Genomic DNA, 22238 nt, shown 5'->3' with positions numbered 1-22238 from the left:
ATGCCAACCCGATCCACCCGAACCCACTCCCTACTCCATCTGCCTACTATTCCTGGGATATCTCTCACCAAGCGCTCACTGTTACTTCACCTTTCCTCCCTTCTAAATTCACTCCCTCGCACTGCCGATCCTTTTAATTTATCATGCAACAATTTCACCACCCAAGCTCCCATCCCACCCGTCAACAAATTAAATATTTCCCCGTCCATGGTCGGTTCTCGTTGTATATTGTTATTCTGTTACTGTATTTTGTCCTCTTTCAAGTTGTTATATTTTTCACTGCTGATTGGTGCTACTGCTGTACATGAATAATGTTTTAAAATAAAAATATATAAAATAAAATTTGAAGTCATAAGCTTGTGGAAGCTCAGGCCCATACTGCAAAGCAGTATCTAAGGGAAGCTTTACCTTTACACCATGGCCATCAAAGTAAGAGGAGACCTCATATAAGGTAAGGGGAACAAATAAAACTCTCAATTATCCAAGAACGGATTATCCATACCCCATTCCCTATCCATTCCATATCCATTCTCTTCCTAGCAACTCAAAATTTTTAGTAAAATTACAATTATTAAGAGTTTTAAATGTTTTGCAATTATGATATACTTTTTTGAAAATAAAAGAATTAAATACATTAGCTTTCTTAACAGCTTTTGATTTTGATCACAAAAATTGTCAATAGTACAAATTTCATACTTCAATTTAATCACTTTTTCAATACCTGTACTTTGCCATTATTGTTTACCCACATTCATAAGGCCTGAGAGTTCCATACTTTCCTTTAAGGCGAAGAAATACCTAGTTTTACTATACAAAAAATAAGTCATTAACTATCTAAACAACATTTTTTGCATGGATTAAGTAGTCAAACATTACACTCATGTTGAAGGGTTGCACTCCAAGATTGTTTCTTTTACTTATGGCTCGAAAATAAGAAGGGGTTGCAATTTTCAACAGCTTGCAAGTGGTAAAAATCCCCATCTCATAATAAGACCATTACAGTTCTTTAAACAGTTATAGGGTTAACATCTAAATGAGGTCCCGTCAAAAGATCCATATTGAACTGTGTAATTTACCTCCTTTCCATCTTCACTATCCTCACGAACATACACAGTATACTGAACAACAATGCCATTTGGTTGCTCAGGAGGCTTCCAGCTGACGAGGATTGAATCTCCAGACATTACCAAAGCTTTAATGGATGCTGGTGCTTCTGGGACTGTAAATTTAGACAAAACAAAAGTTAACCGAGTTTATTTCCATGCACATCAATTTATGTCCCACAGATATATAAACTACTTATATTCTACAAATATATATTACACAGAAATACTACCATAAAATTCAAAGCCAAGCATTGAAATTCAATTCACAAAAGATGTCAAATTTCAACCGATTTAGTTCAAATATTGCAGTTATTAAAGATAAATAATCACAGTAATAAAATATTTTTCATATGCATGAAATTGATAGAGAAAATAACAAACCATCTTGTTCAGTTTGGCAATGAATAGGTGCACTCCTAACGCCATCTCCTCCGGATGTGAAAGCCAGAACTTGCATGCTGTAATTGGTGTATTTCTGAAGCCCATGGAGGATTGTTTCACTTGAAGATGTAATTTTAGTATCCTTGGTATTTTCATCTGAAATAAAGATCAGACAGTGTGTTTTATTTTGCTAAAATATTATCTAGATTTTTTAATTTAGCATTGAAATAATTTCAAGATGAAGTTTTGTCTCATTTTTTGGTCCAATACCAAAGTTTTCATGAATAATATGATATAGTATGTGTTGCATTTGGTCAAATGTGTAGAATTTAGACCAAGATGTTTTGTCTCCATGCATCTAAGCGCAATGAAGGCTGCCTTTTAACCCAGCAGGGCCAGAGTGGTTAGGAGAAAATCCAAAGTTGATGTCAAACTCTGTAGTACAGAAAGGCTGCAACTGTCCCACAGGGAGAGGATGGATTTGAAAGAAAGAGAGTGGTAGAACTTCAAGCGACTTGAGAACTTCAACCATTTCTTCCTCCTAGCCAGTTCAAAATGAGTGACAAAGGCCACTGCAGTACAGGCCATAATTGATTGAATAATAATGGGAGCTCATCATCATCACTGATAATCTACCTTCTAGCATGTATCTATTTGCTAAATGAGTTGTTTTGGAGGGACCCTAAAAACTCTTGCACACATCACATTTAACCTGGACTTCCTCTTCTTTGCTACAGATTACTTCTTCTTTGGTTCTCCATGCCTCCTATCTCATTGCATGCCAAATGCTAAAATGCCCATTCCCTCTCTCACCATCTTAATATTATCCTTTCTGTAACAACCTCTGACATCCATTTTCTTTGTCCACTTACTCCATCAAACACGTCTTTTGAATCCAAAAAGAACACAAAGATGCCACGATTTTATCATATATCCCATTCTATTCCAGTAATTCCCTTATTACTGTCATGAAATCACATGTTTCCCTCTTTCTAGCCACAAATTGATCTTATCCAAAAAACTTGTTATTGCTTTTTGGCAACTTTCCATTCCATTTATAACGATACCTGTCATAATGTTTCAACCATGTGTTAGTCAATATCACTCTTTCTCCTGAAAAAGTAAATTGCATTCTCTCAGCTAACATTCCAACCTAAATCATACAATCCTGCCTCACCAGCCATCATGGATGCAATAATGCTTGATAGAGCATCCTCTGCAACCATCTACATTATGGTTAAGGAAGATTAAATGAAGTGATTTCCCACTACCTCAAGGAGAGTATTTTTGAATATAAAATCTAACCGGGCCCAAAACATACATAATATCAAAACTCCCTGATGATGCAGATTTAAGACCAATGATTCCAAATTTTCAAAAGGTAAACAGATAACACCTTAAGGTATTAATCCTAAGGCTTCCGCGACGTCTATTTGATGAATTCATTCTTCTTTCAGGAATTTCCGTCGCGTAGGTGAGTAGATGGACATTCACTCACTACGCCCATCAACTCACCTACGCGACGGAAATTCCCGAAAGAAGAATGAATTCACCTTAAGGTATTACGACAATTAATGCAAAGCAGTAGAAACGATTGGAATAAAATATTTGTTTCTGAGAGGCGCGATATAGGGCGTGCCGCTTAAATCCAGACAAGCACACATCTCCTCCAATGAAATTTCCTTGATGGGTTAGCAAAACCTTCCCAATTCATTATACTTGACACAATATCATAAACAGTTGATCCGTGGGCTACACCAGAAGAAGAATCGAACTATTTCGAAGTATAATGCCCAGCACAAACACTTTCGATAATAGCAGCTCTTCAATTGTACTCTGCACTTGTACGTACCATCTTGGCCATTTCGAGGTTATGGCTGTTTACTAGATGCCTATAGCTTTCAAGAACGCTTAATGCGACCTCCAGTGGAATCAAGCTATGGAGAGAGGTTCAAATTGAAATTTGTCCAGATTTAAGCATCGACCCTGGATAAATGTATGGCTTCAAAATGAGGTGGCAAAAAAATAAAATCCAGTAAAGGTAATAGCAATGGGTAGGTAGCAAATGAAAAAGTACAACGGCACAATTGTAACATGACAGGAATTGCTTAGTATTAATTGCAATTGGCATCACTTTTAAAGTGGCAAAATTGGTGAAATAATGAAGGAGAAATTGACTCGTTAATTCAGCTGAAATGAAATTTTAACACTCATTTCATTCAAAAAATTTAATGGTTACATGACACCAAACGGATTCATATTTGATTTCTTTGATTGATGATTTCTTGTTTTTCTGTGGAAATTCATATACTCCTGCAGGAGTGTTTAATGTCATCATTACAGCCTGCACAGGAAGTAGTGACATTTGCTGGACAACCACCACCAGAGTGCCTTTCAGCTAGAAATATTACATATTGAGAAGAAAGGGTATAGACTTGACGCTTTAGAGCAACTGGAGATTTTAAAATATGTTCGCTCCAAGGAAAAAATTATTGTTAATGACCTATTGTACACCTCCCATTCCCCTCTCCTTAACCTTTCCCTCCGAGATATCCATAGTGAACCTAAAAATTCCACAACCTCCCCCCCCCGCTGGGGACTCCCAGTAAAGGGATAATCCGGTAGGGACTCCTTCCCCCCCCTCTCCCACGGCCCTCCATTACCCACTCATTCTATTCCGCCTGGCTCTCCACCCACAAGCGCGCCTTGCCCAACCCCCTCCCCCACCATCCTCCTCCCCAGCCCCCCCTCCCCCTTTTTTATCTTTCCTTCCCCCCAATTTTCCTCCCCCCTTCCCCCCCTCCCCCCCGGTCTAAGGGTATATATATGTTGGTCGCCTGTATGTCTGCACCTGAAGATGACGTTGTACATCGAAACCCGGGTCGTGTGTTTGTGAAATAAATCTGTGGAATTACAAAGTATTATTTTATCCGCTTAAGAATGAACCGATTCCATAAAATAACGCCTGAAACCATCGATTATAGGAAGTAGTGATGTAATAAAATGCCAAGATGCCAAGGTAACCACAGCCTTTTGGAATTTGTGTGTGGGCAAATTGTAATGTAGAAACAGAAAAGGAATGGTACGGAGAAAAGGTGTGGTATGCTGTCCAAATGTAAGAGGCACACATTTGGACAGCATACCACACCTTTTCTCGTTGATTACTCTTTTCAGACAGTTTAGGACGCCCATTTATGGGTTTAAAGTGATATTAATATTATTCTCCTTGCTGTGATATAAGAACCAATCCTTGTTGAAAATTTCATTGCATTTGATAGGGTGCATTCAACGGAGAAAAGCCTATTCTTCAGGTGGCATTAAATGTCTGAAATTCACCTGGCATACTTAGCAAACAATTAATTCAACTAAAAAGGAAAATAAAGATGATGATAAGAGAAATATTACATACCAAACCACATATCACTTGGTCCATACACAACTTTATAACCCTTGATGACTCCATTGGCAGATGTGAGGGGAGGAGAGACCCAAGAAACCCTGATAGTTTGTGACGTGAGTGTGGTGCAAGTTGTGTCCTGAGGAGGCTGTTCCGGAATCCCCTCCGCCGTGTACTGCTTGCCTTCTTCTGACATTGGGCCAGCACCAACTTTGTTGAAAGCCTGGACCACAACAGAGTATTGGGTGTATGTCCTGGATCGCAAGAAAAGAAAGGAAATTGTCAAAGGAAAGGGACCTGGAGACAAATAGCATTACCTATGTGGGTATTTAAGGTTTCAGCATGAAAATTTTATAATAAATGCCAAAAATCATCTTAAGACACATTTTTTTATCCATTCGTTCACAGTAATTCAAGCAGGTGAGATGGAAAACATTATAAGGATTCAGAACTGCAAATCTGTAGATACAATGACAGGTGCACTCTGTCTTAGCTGAACTAAAATTTGAGAAGGAGGCTGTTCTGTTCTGCAGAGAAGTACACACGAGTACAGTGGAGCCTTGCTTTACATATTAGGTAATCCATTTCATACCACCATAGATACAGAAGAAAGCACTTTAACAGGTGGGTTCACCCACACTGTGCTAAAAACTAATACTCAAAGTAATTTTTGATTTTGCTAAGTGAAGTGAAATCATGAAAAAAATATCAATCTCAATCAGGAAATCATTTAGAGCAAGTCACAGCCGAGACTATAAAACTGAAATTTCAGCTAATGCACAACAATAAACAGACTAAATGGTTTTCAATCTCAACTATAGTGTATATATATATATATATATATATATATATATATATGTATGTATATATATATATATATATATATATATATATATGTATGTGTATATATATATATATATATATATATATAAACAAAAAAATCAGACTTGGCTTACTTAAGGTTGATAATTTGAAGGTGATGTTCTTTTCCTTCTTCCTTACTGAATTCCACAGTTTCAAAGAGGAATGGTTTATCAGATGAAGCCAGTTTATAACCAACATAATAACCAAGAATTTCACCATTCCATTCATCCCTCTCAGGTGGTTTCCAAGACACAGTCAGGATATGCTGGTCAACAGCTTCCACTTTGACATTGGTAGGAGGGCCGCTGGGAGCTTAGAATGGAAAATATAGAATGAACTCATGCTGCTTGATTCAAATGCCATCATTGGGAATTTATGTCAAAAATGATATGAGTCATAAATGATATGAGATGCATGAAAGAGTATAAAATAGTAGGACATACATCATATTCTATCAGTCTTGATAATGGTCAAAAATTAAGTTACTAAAATGAATATTTATCAAGGTATTAATTTAAATATAATAATAAACATATATTAAAAATGATATCTGCTTTCCCATATTCTTATACTTGTGACACTCCTATTTTATAACCTAGGACAATATAACAAGAATGCACTGCAATTTAAAATGACTGTACCATCAAATAAGGAGGAAAATCTCTCAGCCTAAATTGAGTTTTGTCAGGCACATGAATTTTGGAGCTTGTCTTCTCATAAAATAATACTTTCAATGCTTATTCATATCATTCATCAATTATACATTCATCAGTTTGAATTAAGCTTTCTACAGCAAGCATACACACATCTATTTGAACAATGCAAAATATAATTGTATAATACTAGACAAGCATTTAATACTTCAGACATTTGAAATTGTTTGTCCAACAAAACTCACGTTAAATATTATTAAAGTGAATACATTACGTGAAACTTAATGCTATAATATTTTGGGGGCCACTAGATACTTAGCCAGCCAATTGACTGGAGATAAATCTTGACTGAAAACATTTTTAAAGCACAACAGATGTGTTCTGATTTAATACACACAATTATTGAAAAAAATACTCAATTTCACTGACCTTCCTCAGCAGTAATAATAGTAACAGTATCAGATGGTTCAGAAGATCCAATTTCATTTTCTGCAACAATTCTAATATGATAAGTCGTTGCTGGCCTGAGGTTAAATACACCAGCCACTGTCTGCTGTCCAGGAACCAATACTCTGTCGATGTCCACATCCCATGATCCTATAATTAAAGACAAAATTAGAATTCAGCATAGGAAAATTCAATTATACATTGTTAAATAAGTGAATCCTGATCTTCAAAATATGGTATCTTCTTCTAAAATATGGTATCGACAATAAATAATCTTATAATAATATAATAAATAATATAAATAATATAATAAATAATATAATAAATAAAAAATCTTCAAAAATATGGCATCGACAGATGCCACTTGGCCATTCAAACACTCTCACAGACAATTGACACTTTTAAAAATGATCAGAGCAGCACTAATTGACAACCTAATGCATTACTGAGTTAAAAAAAACACTTTGTGCATTTGCCAGGAAAATGAAGGAATAGTCCCAAAGTCTTCTCTATTATGCATCATTTTTTTGCAAATCTCTTTCCTACTGGGATGAAACGAATTAAGGTAAAGGTATGGTGAGCCAGTTCCAATAATTGGATTTCTATGTGACTACATTTAAAAGGGTCGAAAGGCACTACAAATCGACCTGCAATATTAGTGGGTGTCCACTAACCAGCTATGAAGAATTTTGCTCAGTTTTCCAGGACATAAACATATCCCTGAACAAGTTTACAGTTAAGAAAAATCTGGCCTTTTCATCATAATTATCGCCTGGAGGTGTTAGAAATGACAAGAAATGAAATGGTAGTCTCATTGAAATATCAAGATTGTAACATAGTATTCTTCTGTGTTGGCAGTCTGTGTGTGCGTGAATATGTGTAAATATGTAGTAAGTACGCCATCCTTATCAAAAGGTTTCTTGAAATCACAGGCTACTGACAGTGGCACATTGATATCCTGGAAAATAAAACCAACATTGTGAAGCCCCCGTAGCACTAAAATGTTACTCATTCAAGAGAGCACCAAAAGTGATAAAGGCAAAATAATTTCAGTTACATTGAAAATGTTATCAATTTTACTGATCAATAGAAATTCCAAAATTAATCACAAACACTATAAAATAAAAATATTCCTTAAAAAATATTTAGGCCTTTGATTTTGCATTAAGCAATAACTAGTGCCTCAATTTGTGTAATCTAAATATGGTTGCCGTCAGTGGAAGGACAAGTAGGGCAAAAACAGTGGAGATAACCCTCGCACGAATTTGCCGCAACTCTCAAACACATTGCAAAATGACAGAGTGAAAACTTGCCCAATTTAAAAAGTCCATCAAATACTCATTTTTCCAGAACATCCATCAAATTTCACAAGTTCTCCAGATTCTGTGCATCTCAAAGGGTGGTGAACACCATGAAAAGATCTTTTGGGAATTATGCAACAAATGGTGAACAGAATAAGAAATTTTGATCCTCAATCCATATCATAGTTCAATTCTCACACTAATACACGACTGAGCCCTTTATATTTTTAATGGAAAAATAAAATGGTGCATCAAGAAATGCTCATCAGTTTTCATAAAAACAGTTGTCAGGCCTCCTTCCTTATTCAAATGGGTTTTTTGAGGCAGCAACACTAACGCTGAAAAATGACTAAAATGATCATTCCAGTGAATGGATTTGGGTCAAAATTCACTGCGTGTCTTTTCTAATTAAAAATGCTAAACATAAAATTTCATTCTACTTGCGTTAATGTTTTTTGAGTCATTGTACCCACAAAAATTGACAGACATAAAATGATCTAAATGCGTTAAGGAGACTTAAAAACATGTATTTCCATTGAATTCCTGAAATAGAATTTTTAATAAAAATAACATTTTCCCCTTAACTATGTATAGAGAGAGTAAAATCAATTAAAAAGAGAATTTCAGCATACGCCAAAATTCTCAAGCCATGGAATACACAGGACCCAAGAAAGTGATAAGAACAATAATATTGACATCATAGAAGAGAAATACATAACATAATTTTTTTTTGCATTAGCAGAACAAGCAGTGAATTAACCCCATTTAATGTTATATCTTATATTAGTGGTTTAATTCAACTGTTAAATGTAATTAAAAAGGTACTTTTCACCCAATTGGTGAACTGAATATGTTTTTATTTATTATCCATTGCAATAATTTAATGTATAGATTAAACAACAGCATTTAAGCTATTTCAAAATGTATGTTACATTTTTAATGCACCTGATCAGTTGAATTTTTACAATGATGGCATAGTGCTTCTCATCCTGAAACACTTCTTACTTGTTAGTAGAAAATTCAACCTTTTTAAGAAATTTCCTCTGTGATTTCATGCCCTCTCTACAAACTAGCTCTTTACAAGTTCATTTCATGATTAAGGAACATGATACATAAATTAAGTCAAACTTACAGTTTTCACTTCATTAAAAAACAACAAAGGCAAATAAAAGGAAACTAAAAGAATTTGTCACAAACAAAATTGAAATGCACCAATACTTTTCAATATGCTACATACCTTTGGATATTTTGTATTCAATCAGGTACCGCTTGATTGGGGAGTTACCATCGTAAGGAGCAGCCCATGACAGCTGAACTGAACGACCAGATTTATCCAGCACTTTTAGCCCATATGGAACTTCTGGAACCTCTGTAAACATTTAAATAGTTTTATATTAATCAGACTGAATACAAAACATCTTCAGCTCTCCTAAAAACCAGCTGATAATGTAGCAATATGATTCATATGTTCTTCAAACACCCCAAGGCACAGAGAAATATCTGCCCACTTAGTCTATCTGAATTAGCCCACTTCCCCCAATAATTTAGAAATCCAAGTATTTTTTTTGCCAATAACAAAAAATACTCATTATAATTCTATAACTATGAAAATAAGCAAAATGAAAAATCCTCAGATCTGACAATCCATTGGTTTAAAAAGGAAAATAAGGAACAATACAGGGGCAAATTTGTAATTTTCTAGCTTAGCAATATTGCCAGACACTACCAGGCAAAATGGTCTCATTTATGATACAGGGCATTCAAATAATTTATGCAGTACTTTATCGCAACATAATTCAGTATACTACAGCGTTTAAGTTCCGGGATATCACTTCAGCTTATTGATTCCTGTTGTTCAGAAAAAATGAAGACTAGTTTTATCCCTGAAGCTGAAGCTCATAGATCTTATTAAACATTTGATTTCTTAGTCATCCAAATATAGAAAACTCATGACCACTTGTGGGGAAATGATTCACGTACCACATTACATGCACATGATGTTTATCTTTTATTGGCATGTTTAATTGAGGGTTTTTCCAAAATTCATACAAATAATCTTTACATTTAAAGGAAAAGGTAAGGCATGGGGTATGCTTACCTTGAACAATCATATTAATGCTCGTGTCATCACTTCCAAAGGCATTGGTGGCTACACAGGTAAATAGAGCAGAATCACCCCTCTCAGTCCTCTTGATGCTCAGGTCAGACAAAACACCATTTGGCAGAATCTCCTCCCTGATAGTGTATCTATACAGGAAAAATATTAAAGAATTTCACATGCATTAATGAAAAACAAGCATACTAAAACCAGCACTCAATATTGAGAAAATTTCAACGCCAAATATCTTTTGGGCATGCAAATATAATGCAAAGTATCTCTCTTATAAAGTTTTCTATTGCAATTATAGCACATTGCTTTAATGTTGAAAACATATCAAAAACAAAGACACCGCATTGCAATAATTAACTGCATGCACCCAACATTAAAGGCTTGATCAACATTTCAACTTTTTAACTCATCTTAGGAAAAACTAGGAAATCTAAAACAATAAACTTTCACATAAAATTGCAAGTAAAAGGAAGGATATCCATAAGGGAAAGTGTGTACATATGTCTTGTGCTTTTTGGCAATTGATGAATGTGTTTGAACATTATCTAGTCCTTTAATTTGTCCTGAATCATTAAAAATGAAAATTAAGGCAACAAATCTTAACTCGTAAGTTTTCTGAAATGAAATAATATATGACTTATGAGTAATACAAATTATACTCGGGCATTTTGACATCATACAAGAGTGACAGTATGCCATTATTTCCATGCCTTGCGTAGAAGGCTACATCTGCTATTCACTTAATGATAGTTCACGTAAGTGTATAATTCCACCCTTAAAAAATTTTTTGTAGGCATCCATTTATATCACATCCACATTTTCCGCATATTTCGGTTATCCATATTTTTCGATTATCCATACTTCATTATGAATTCACCAGCATGGATAATCAGGAGTTCACTGCATTACATTTTATCATCAATTTGAAACCTTTATGGCCAACTATGATTGAGGTACATGAAAGTTGTATAGTCTCACCACCGGTATTAAGAATTAAAAAGGATAAAGATATCAACACCTTAAATGAGAATGAATCATTCATTCAACTGTCTTTGCACCTTGATGAAGAACATTCAGAGGTATTGAAAAGATCTACTTTCAACACAGTTCAAGTTTCCATGCATAGTTTTCACTTCTTATGATAGTTGAAGTGAACTTTCTCACTGTTAATAAGACATGAGTGCGCATTTTTAAACTCAAAATCTTTAACTCAAGGGGGCAAGGGAGGGGCAATTGCCAGGCCCTGTCTTCCCTAAATATCCCATGTGGAAATGTTAACACATTTAAACCATTCAAGTCAACTAAATAATATATGTAATGGTAAAAACCTGTTGTCACTCTTGGGGTCAAGGCGCTTGTTGTTCATGTTCCACAGAATTCCAATGGGTTTCTCTCCCTTAGCTTCACACTGAAGTACAGTAGGCTCCCCACGCCTGGATGTCTGGTTGCGCAGTTTGATTTCAAAATGTGGAGGAGCTAGAGATGAAAAACATAAGACTTCAATTGCAGAAAGAAAAATTACAACTTTAACAAAACTCAACTGTCACTTCATTCATTGCCCTAAAAAATTGATTTGATTAACTATAGAGCCACGTGTTCAAACAATCTTATATGATGTCTAACAGTAATGAATCAGAGCATAAAATAAGTTGTTACCAACCAGAAACAGTATAAAAGATAAAAAGTAATCATTAAAATAAACACCAAAAATGTCAGCACTGAGGAATAGACAATTTTCAAGTGGCTCCAATCAATTTCAAGTATTATATGCACCATCAACTGATAACAACGATTTAATATATATGAAAATAATTAGTAGTTTGTTTTTAGACAATATATTTCATTAGAACCTACAAAACAATATTGGGAAAAATGTTCATTTTAAATATTTAAGGATAGATGAACCCTTAATGTAATTTATAAATGGTAAAACATCTAATGATTCCTGTTTTTACGATTTTTCTCAATTTTCACAGCATAAGCTATCAATATAAAAATAATTTTTAATTGGTGGTTTACTATTTACAGAAGGTTTTGGGTGGACACAGACAGGGACAAAACATTATTTTGCCTCTCCTATCAAAATACAGCCTGACACCCGACTCTCTCCCCCTCCCCCACACCCTCCACAATTCCTCATTTATTCTACCTCCCTCCGTTCCATCCAACATGCCCATCCTTTCCCTACTCCTTCCTCACTTGCCTAATATTCTCCCCTCTATCACAGTCTTTGACATTTCATTATCAAACAAAATACTTTGCATCCACCTTTCTCGTCTACTTTGGATCTCTGCCAACAATCCTTCTCCTCCCCACTATAACTAGGCCTTTGTTTGTTTTCCTTCCGGTCCATTTCATCACTTTCATCTTTTTCCAAGCCTAATTTCCAAAAGTTTCAAATCTCTGCCGAACATCTTGTTTAAATGACAATTTTTCCATGCCATACCACACAAAGCTCCAAATCAAAGTTTTTCACTAATCTTTTCTGAGCATCCTCACTCATACATGTCCATATCACCAATGCCTTCCTCCTTGTGAATGGTTTCTTGTACAATGCAAGTTCTCTTCTTATGTCTTTACTACTTTGATCATTTTGGTCCAAAACACTTTAGAGATAGGTAAACTACCACCTGCTTCAATTTATGACCTATTTTAATGTTTAACTTGGCTTTCCTCTTTCTCAACAACCATATTACCTTTAAAATGCAACAATTTCAAATGGCATCCCAGCCAAGGTGAATGATTTTTATACTTTGATATTGTTGCACATAAACACATATCAGTGGATGACTCCAGTTAAGTTATCATCACAGTACCTTCCACAGTTCTTCGAATTTCACATTACCTTTGTTTTGTTAAGTTTGATTCCCTACCCAGACCTATCATACTGTTTTTTTCTAATGCAAATGCCTTCTAGCCATGAACTTGGCAGCCCCTTGGCAAACTGGTTAACTAAAATTGATCATCAGCAAACCTAACTAATTTTAAGAATTGTCCAGCGACTTTCATTCCCATCTCCATTTACTGCCATACCTCTTTTACCATTTCCTCCACCTAAATGTTGAAACATGGGTAATAATGAAACCATTGCTTTTCCCCTCAGCCTAACACTGCCCATCTGGACTCTTTTATCTGTCACACACACCTGAGTAGTTGAAATTAGTGCAGGTTTCAGATATGTCACCTATATTTCTAATTTACTCCTATTTTCTGAATTTCATTAATTGATTCTACCCAATTTACTCCACCAATTATTGAAATCTAAGGAACAAACAAACACATTCTTATCATATTCTATACGTATCTCTCTATTAGTGGCCTCATCACAGCTGTGGCATCATGCATACCTCTCCCCTTCCTCAAACTAAACTGATCATGCAATAAGTAATTTGCCATCTGCTCCTTCCTCTTGTTGATTATGCTAAGTATCACTTGAGCTGCATGTAAAATCAAGCACTGTTCTATAGTCTTCACACATGGCTACCTTTTTCCCTTTCGTGGGATATCAACTATAACTGATGTAACTACTTCTGGTCAGATTCCTCCCTCATATATCCTATGAAGCAATCAACAAAAACTCTTCCTTCCGCATTTTTCTAAACTTTTTAGTAATTCTGCAGGAATGCCATCTACCTCCAAGGCCTGGAGGTGATAGGGGATACGATTTTGAACATGTTTTCTCCAAGGAACAAGCATCTGAGTCAATTTGAGACATGTGCCATTACATCATATAATTAGATGTATATTAATGATAAATAGAGATATTGTACTCTAACATTTGTTGAAACATATATTTTTATATCTGTAAAATGTCAAGTCACTTGCACATTAGGTGTATTTAAAGAAAATATACAGGTGATTTCAGGATGCCATCTTGTAAATAGTGAACATTTAAAAAAAAGAAAAGAAAAACATGTACATTTTATTGACATTCATTTTTACTGAAAAGTAACAAAATGATGTATCAGTCCACCTCAGGGACAGTACTTAACAACAATTAAGCATATTTATAGAAAGCACAAAATTTGCTTAATTGCAGTGTTTCCATTGCATCATAACTAAATGTTTCCCCACACATGACCACAAGAGAAAAAATGCTCAAACTAATTTCCTCTTTGCTTTCAAGCATTTCACATTCCTCCTAAAAACATTCAAATGAAGCAATTAAATTTACCAACAATTCCACAGTAGTTTTCAAACAAAAATCAAATATATAATATTATTACTCACCCTGTACACTAATCAGTATAACAGCAGATAATCCTGATCCAATTCCATTCACAGCTTCACATAAATAATAACCCTCATTGGTCTTTTGAATGTTATTAATTGACAAGGTGCCATCTTCAACTTTGATGTTAGGATTATTTGGTTTCAAATCTTTGTAATCCCCTGGTGTATCACCTGGAATAAAAGAGTAATTTCTAATTGCTAAATCTCCTTTCCAGAGGCATACACTTTAATGACTCCAAATAGGCCTACTCTGGATGCCCTAGAGCACTGCTGACAATATCTTCATTTTCAAAGTGTACAAGGTCGTGCGATAATTTGACATTATTTAACATTATCGTTCATAATAAAATATTGTACCCTTTGCTTGGCAACACATGGCAAAAATAAAAGAGGAGATATGGAATGGCTTCTTGACAGTAAGTTTTTAGTTTAATAATTATTAATGCAGGTAGGCTATTTGACCTACACACAAATTATGGAGAGATTAATTTCATACTATATTTCTGGTTAATGGTGTGAAAAATCAAAAATTAATGAAAAGTAGCATCACAAAATTTTCACAAAATTTCACATTTTGTCACAGGATGAAAATAATGTCACAGTAACTGAGAATTTGCATTGCATAAATAAAAATTAGGTTTTATGAGCAGCTGCATATACCCTAGATCTGATTATCGAATGAGAGAAAGTCCGAAACAATATCAAGGGCAGAAGTTTTAAATATCAATTGACCAAAAAGTACCCCAAATATTTGAATCAATGAAAGCAATACGTATTGATTGATAGATATTGAAGGTTATTGTTGCTATATTTTTCTAGGAACTTTTATGCGTGTCTCTACTCCTTAAAAGGCATCCGCGTTATGCTTGAATCATTTTTTTGACTTCCATTCGCTACGGAAATTCATCATGGCAAGTCATTGATAAACCCAAAAATGAGTTCAAAGGCACTCAAATTAAACAGGTCCACAAATGATACACACACTTCATTTATGGAGCTATGATTATAGCATGAATATTTGAAAAGTTTTATTGAACTTAATTTACTTCATAGATTAATAATATTCATCTTAAGAGACATATGACTTCAGTCATTTTTCCATAAGAGATAAATAGGCAAGCCTTAAGTATTTAAAACATTAGGGAGCTGGTGGTTAGAAACTTTATCTTCATTGACATCTAAACAAAAAATTGCAAAGATGTTAGCAGTTTAATACTCTATTTAATGGTAGAATACTATTAGGAGTGCTACCCACATATTATAAAATTATGGATACAAATTCTAATTAAAAAAATCAACCAATATGAATTAACCTTTAATTCAAACCATTTAAATGGGATATTATTCACAATGCCAACCCACGCCAATTTACAATTCTGACTTCCGATGAAATCAGTATTCAAAATTAAACAATCATCCTTACCTGCTGCCCTCTTCCAGGTAACCTGTGGCCTGGGAAACCCATCAGCCTTGCATTCAACTTTAGCATCACTTCCTTGAGCAAATGCTTTATCAGTTGGTTCCAAAATCCATCTTGGAGGAACTGCAGTGGTAAGAACACTATCTCAGTGAAAATTGACTGGGGTCTAAATCATTTCATTAAAATGGCACCAGCTAATTTTTGAAATTCAAAATTCAAATTGAAACTACAGCAATAAATCTTATTAATATCAAAAATGAAAATTGTACATCAAGAGTTTCATATGAATAATCAAATGGCATGGCCTTCAATTTTTAAGACACCAAATAGGTTTAAAATTAGTGAATGATGTACAGTAGCAATTATGACTTAAGCACTTAAAGTCATCAGAAAATTTATCTTAATTGTAGAATTAATTATAGGATTATAATGATTGCAAAAGTCCATAATATTTCATTTCAAGAAAAGTTAAGTTATTTAGTTTTGGATACATTTTAATGTTAATATCTTTTGAAGATAAGTAATTATATTTATGAATATAAAAATCAGCAATTATTACATTTTGAAAATTAATCACAATGAAAAGCTTTTTGTGAAACAAACATTTATGAAATAAAAAAACATGCAAAAGTGAACCAAAAGGAAAAAAACAAACCACCATTTTTCAAATAGTTCTCATCCATGACAAAATTAACATACAAATAACAAATAAATAGTTTGCTAGCTTTCAGCTTTTTGCTTTAGAGAGATAATTCTTTGAAAAATGGTGGTATTTTAAGGGCAAAAAAAATAAAATAATATTGTAGGAGTGTAGGGATTGGGCATGGAGGAGGGAATCAGGTTCCTGACTGTAACTGCCTCATTGTAAAATCCCTATGTATCTTAAGAAAAGTTTACTGTGTATTCAAATAAAACAAGAATGTTTTGATGCACTGCTTGTGGTGTGTCTGGATGCCCATTGTGCACAGAAATACAAACGAATGATTCTTAAGCAATATGAATTTTATAGTTTGATATGAATTTGGTATAGATTTTTGGAACTTTTATGAAGAACACAACTAGAAGTGACCTGCAGAAAGACATTGCATGCACTTGGGTTTACATTATAAAACTAACAGACAAAACTAGCCTTAGGACCAAAAGCTGATAAATTTTCTATTATGACAAACTTCTTGCTTTAACATGTGGAATTTAAGCCGACAACCACATCCAATAAAAGCATTGTTTCAAGCAATTAAGACCAAACCAAGCACATAACAGGGTAACCTCAAGTATTCAATGGCTCTACAAATATAGGGATAGCAATCATGAAATATGCACAAGTCAAAATTTGTTTTTTCATTGATTGCATGAATTATAACCATTGAAACAAGATCTTTCAGACACTGGCAATCCTAAACCTGTGCATTTCATGAGCATCATACTACAACAGAATGAGCAAAAAGCTAAGTGGTGGGTAGGGGTGCAGCTGACATGACTGGAATTACCCTTGACTCTGAGGATGGATGAGAGGGAGGCTGTTCCGGCAAGGTTAATGGCTTGGCAAGTGTATTCCCCTGACTGAGAGAGCGAGAGGTGTTGAAGGGTGAGCATGAGCGTGGACTCATCAAGCCTAGTGACCAGAGGGACTCCTTCACCACCCTCCAAGGGATAACCATCTTTGAGCCATGACATTTGCATTGGAAAGTCACCAGCAGATACAGCGCATAGGACTCGAGTAGAAGTTCCACCATTCACACCACTGGGATTGAATGCAAATGGGTGTATTTTTGGAGGAACTGGAATTGGATAGCACCAACAAGCTGATTATCAACATTACAGATTTGGAATCAAAAACAGGTGACCAATGCCACAGGAAACAAACTTTTACCCAAACAAAATCGCTACCAACAGAAACAGAAATGATTGGAAAGATGTTAGAAAAACATTTCCTGTAAACATTGCCTCTATCTAATTAACAACATCATCCAGTTAAGACAGATATTTAAACTGATTCCATGTTTTCATGTTCAATATTGAAAAAAAGATCACAAAGCATACAACTTTACTCTCACTCATACGGGGCCAACGTCATGAGTGGCAATTCAAGTTCTCATCCCAACCTCAATTCAAACAAAACAAGAAAGGACAACGCTGAGTCATCGGAAGCAACTACAACAACTATAGTAACATGAGGAATAGGAGACAAAATTTCCAAAAAATAAATAAAAGCAACGCAGTTTAAATATGTTTCTAAGGAAAAAAATTCCTGAGAAGACAGTGACAGACCATTAACAGAGAGAAGTGCTTCGACACTCGTTTCCCCAGCATTGTTCCTAGCTTTACACTCGTAGATGCCAGCATGCTCCCCTCGTACTGAGTCTAGTGCAAGAATGCTCACTCGCTGTCCAATTGACGTGACTGACACTCCATCCAAAGATGCAATGGAACTTCCATTCCACGACCAAGAGATGTAAACTGGCATGTCACCCGACACTGAGCACTGCAACGTGGCATGCTCACCAGCATGCAAAGGTTTTGCCCCAAATGTCATGGGACCAGTGATGGTCGGCAAAACTGGGGGCACATGACAATTTCAAAGGGTGAAGACATGCATCGAATATTTTGAATTAAACTATCACCCATTGATTTAATTTTTAACTAAATGTGTAAACTTCAAATGGCAGATCATAACATAGGCCTCTTCTCACTCACTCAGATTTCCAAGGAAAATCAGTTAAGATATCCAGATAAATTGATACGTTTCAACCTTCAATGAGGGACTCGTGAGATTTTTAAGTACACCTCTTTACAAACATTGTAAAACCCTCAACATTAAACAATATAACACAGTTGGCCAAGCAAACCAAAATCATTGAAAGAGAAGCATAATAGGTACCGTTGACGTTAAGTGTGGCAGATCTATTTGTTGATCCAGCTAAGTTACGTGCTATGCATGAGTATTCTCCCCGATGTAGTGCAGCTACAGATTGAATGGTCAAAATGCTGACTCGCTCATTGGGCCTCGAGATGGTCAGCCCTCTTGTTTCAGTAACACCTTTGGGGAAAACCCAGTCGACTGAAAGGGGGGAGTCCCCTTGCGATACAACGCAATTCACCATTATTATATCACCCCAGTAGACTGGGTCATCACCAAATGAAAATGGCTTAATCTGTGGGATCACTGCAAAAGCCAAAGAAGATAATATTCAAGCACTCATAACAACTGACGTTCAATCAAATTAAAATTCAAAAACAATGTCAGAATGGAGGTGAATCAATTCAGTGGATTAGGTTCATGAAATGGATTCCAGAGAAAAGACGAAAAATTTGTATGTTCATGCAGTGGATTTTGCTTCAACAAGATGATTCAATTGAGCGCAACACAGATCCATTATGCATAACGCGAGTCCGGAAAGGCATTGCCTGATGGAGCAAAAGAAAGAATTTAGATAAGAAGCAGAGAATTCAGAGCAAACAGGACTAGATTAAAAAAACTGACACAGGCTTAATAATTGAGATAAAGGGTTATTTTTCTCATGTATTTTCATCCTTGTCCCTAACCAATGACTCGTAGGGTGGCCGAGTGCTCTGTTTGGCCGGCACGATTCACAGCCACACAGGTGTATGTGCCAGCGTGGTGTTCCCGCACACCAGGGATGCTGAGCAAGGACCCTGCCTCCCCGAGGGGGAGAGCCATGGGCCCATCACCACGTGCCACCTCCATGCCGCCCGAGGGGACTTTGCGGCCCTCAAAGAGCCATCTGACGTGCACGGGCCTGTCACCACCCCCAACCCCACATGGCACGGTCACCAGATAGCCGGCGCTCAGAGGTCGGTTGCCAAATGTAAATGGCAAGATCTCAGGAGGGACTAATCAGGAAAAGACGATTTGGATTCAAAGAATGCTCGCAGTCCTTTTGTCTCACGTAGGCATACACACAAATGGAACAGAAAAGATGGCAACAACACACAGTCAGAGTGTATGCACAAGGAGTCAACAGTACTAATGGTAAAACTTGGTCACATTTCAAGGTAAAATGATCATGGCAAAGAACTTACAAAAAGAAATGAATAGGGACAGGGAGAGTACAAAGGCAATTAACGAATTGGAAAATAAAATGAAACGACAAAGTGTATAAATTCAATCACAACATAGCTCAATTTTAAGTTTGATGTGCGTGATCTTGAACAATTTCAATAAATTCCGTATGGTTGTTAATTCCGGATAAAAATGTGAAGCATAAGAAACAGAATTTTCCGGCATTAAGAAACAGAATTTTCCTACTGCACAGAGTGAGAGAGAGAGATAAATTTGGGTACAAATGTAGTCGACCATATTGGTAAGATTTGGCAAAAATCTAAAAGTGCCCCACGGGTAGACTGAAGATGATGGTCAAGTACCATTAACGATTAGTATAGACGAGAGGTGGTTGGAGCCAGCTCCATTTGATGCTGTGCACGTGTAGAGGCCAGCGTGGAGTGCTTTCACTGACCCAATGCTGAGGATGGCCCCTCTATCACCCAGGTGGACTACAGAAATCCCAGAATGTGGCACTACCGGTTTGCCATTGTGAAGCCAGGAGAGAGTGAGGGGTGCATCTCCCTGCACCACACTGCATGGTACAGTCACCAACTGCCCTGGGCTGAGAGCCTCGCCACCAAACGAGAAGGGAAGGAGTTTGGGTGGGACTGGTGGAGCAGAGTGACGGAGTGATTCAGAGGGATTGGAAGGATTGAGAGGGGGCATGAGCGTCAAAGCAAGGGGAGAGAGAAGATTCATGCTAACAATGACAAGCTTGGATGATGACTTGGAGGCATGTCAAGAGCACTGATGGAAATGCAGAGCACATTAAAACTTGGTCGTAACCACACTTCACAGTGACCATATATTTATAAATTCACAAACCAGAGAACATATTAGTTTTATTCACATGAAAACCCATTTGAGTTATTTAAAAGAGCATAGGAGGGAGCTTAATCTTTGGCATGCGAACCTATGATGGGTAATTTGGAATTACATGATGGACCAATAACATGGAGTATTGTAAATATTAACCCTCCAGAATGGGAGCTTTGTGAAGATTGTTTTTGGCATAGTATTAAGCCAATAATTATTCTTAATACAAGCAGGACATTACTTGATGCTTTATTATAGACCTCCTATATATGTATGATTAAGTTAACTATGGGTACAAATAAACAGCCCGCATTAAAAAGTAAAATGAACCTAGCAAGTCACAAGGACTCTTGTAAGGTATAGCTATAATAACTCCAACATTGAGATCAATATTTTATTTATAATTTCATAATAACATTAATTTTCTCTCACTGCCCAAACTTTAGCAAGTGTTATGTAAATTATTATTTTCTTAACATGTATTATTTATCTTATTATTTAAGAAACTAAAAGGCATACTTGAAATTAAAAATAATTGTGCAAATTAAATGAACAGCTTCCAGGACATCACAACTTTGAAGATGATCAAAATTTTACTCCTACCTAACCCCTTCCATTCCCACTCTCTGATTCCTCACCAAAAAGTCAAAACGAGGCTCAAATCTGTGATGACTCTAACTACTCACCTATTCCAACAATACCATCAACCAAAGTAGGAATGAATTTTCGCAGCTCTATTCATCAAAACTTTTGATTCCTATTTCTCAATTGCCACACATTAGTTATAAAAATGATCTTGCCCAAAGCAGCTATATTAAAAATCCTATTTTATAGCATATTTCAAGCGCTCGCCTCATAAAACAGGCAAGAGTAATGGAGCATAAAAATGCACACTTAATCCCACTGACAATAGCTAAAAACTGCCGATGGATTTTACACTAATTTCTGAAGTCTTGAAAAGAGCTTGGGTTTTAATGGAAAGGAAACTGTCACATGAGTGAATTGCTCCTTTTAATTTATTTATTGGTGACATTACTTCCTAAGAGCTTATTAAAAAATACCGAGATATTCGGAGTCCTGGAGACAGCAAACAATAATTGGTAAAGGCCATTTCTTTCTTCAGTTCTGACTTAAGTTTGTGATTGAAAGGCTACCATCAGTACATACACTATTATCATCTATGAAAATTTGTTGGGTGAAAAGTCATTTTTCCTTCAAATGAAGGCTATGGTTCGACACTTGTGTACCTTATCTTTGTGGGAGTTCACAGGCAGCGCGGGGGAAATAACTGGGCCCCTATCCTAAATATGGTATTTCCACATATCATGTTAGTACATATGTACAAGGTGAGCTTCATCCTCAACTGTCAAGCGAACCTTTCTGGTAGTTGTTACTTTTAAAAATATATGAGTTGACAGTATTAAACTATACTCAGGCAAAGAAAATT

At 35.8% G+C, this 22238-nt stretch overlaps 1 protein-coding gene across 1 annotated transcript in view; it reads right to left on the bottom strand.

Annotated features, from left to right (window-relative positions):
• The window catches only part of Dscam1 (Down syndrome cell adhesion molecule 1), a 333929-nt gene that overhangs the window by 52243 nt on the left and 259448 nt on the right, over positions 1-22238 (bottom strand). Inside the window, exons 14-23 of the mRNA XM_071598922.1 lie at positions 15916-16035; positions 14490-14663; positions 11588-11735; positions 10248-10396; positions 9387-9518; positions 6831-6998; positions 5841-6060; positions 4897-5138; positions 1488-1643; positions 1077-1219 (exon numbers count right to left, since the gene is read on the bottom strand). Coding sequence (XP_071455023.1) covers positions 1077-1219; positions 1488-1643; positions 4897-5138; positions 5841-6060; positions 6831-6998; positions 9387-9518; positions 10248-10396; positions 11588-11735; positions 14490-14663; positions 15916-16035 — 1652 coding nt within the window. The remainder of the gene's footprint in view (positions 1-1076; positions 1220-1487; positions 1644-4896; positions 5139-5840; positions 6061-6830; positions 6999-9386; positions 9519-10247; positions 10397-11587; positions 11736-14489; positions 14664-15915; positions 16036-22238) is intronic.

This window comes from Hetaerina americana, unplaced genomic scaffold (genome assembly GCF_022747635.1).
Source record: "Hetaerina americana unplaced genomic scaffold, ioHetAmer1.1.p SCAF_10, whole genome shotgun sequence".
Taxonomy (NCBI): domain Eukaryota; kingdom Metazoa; phylum Arthropoda; class Insecta; order Odonata; family Calopterygidae; genus Hetaerina; species Hetaerina americana.
Note: the sequence above shows the minus strand (reverse complement) of the source record. Positions and strands in the feature narration are given on the sequence as shown.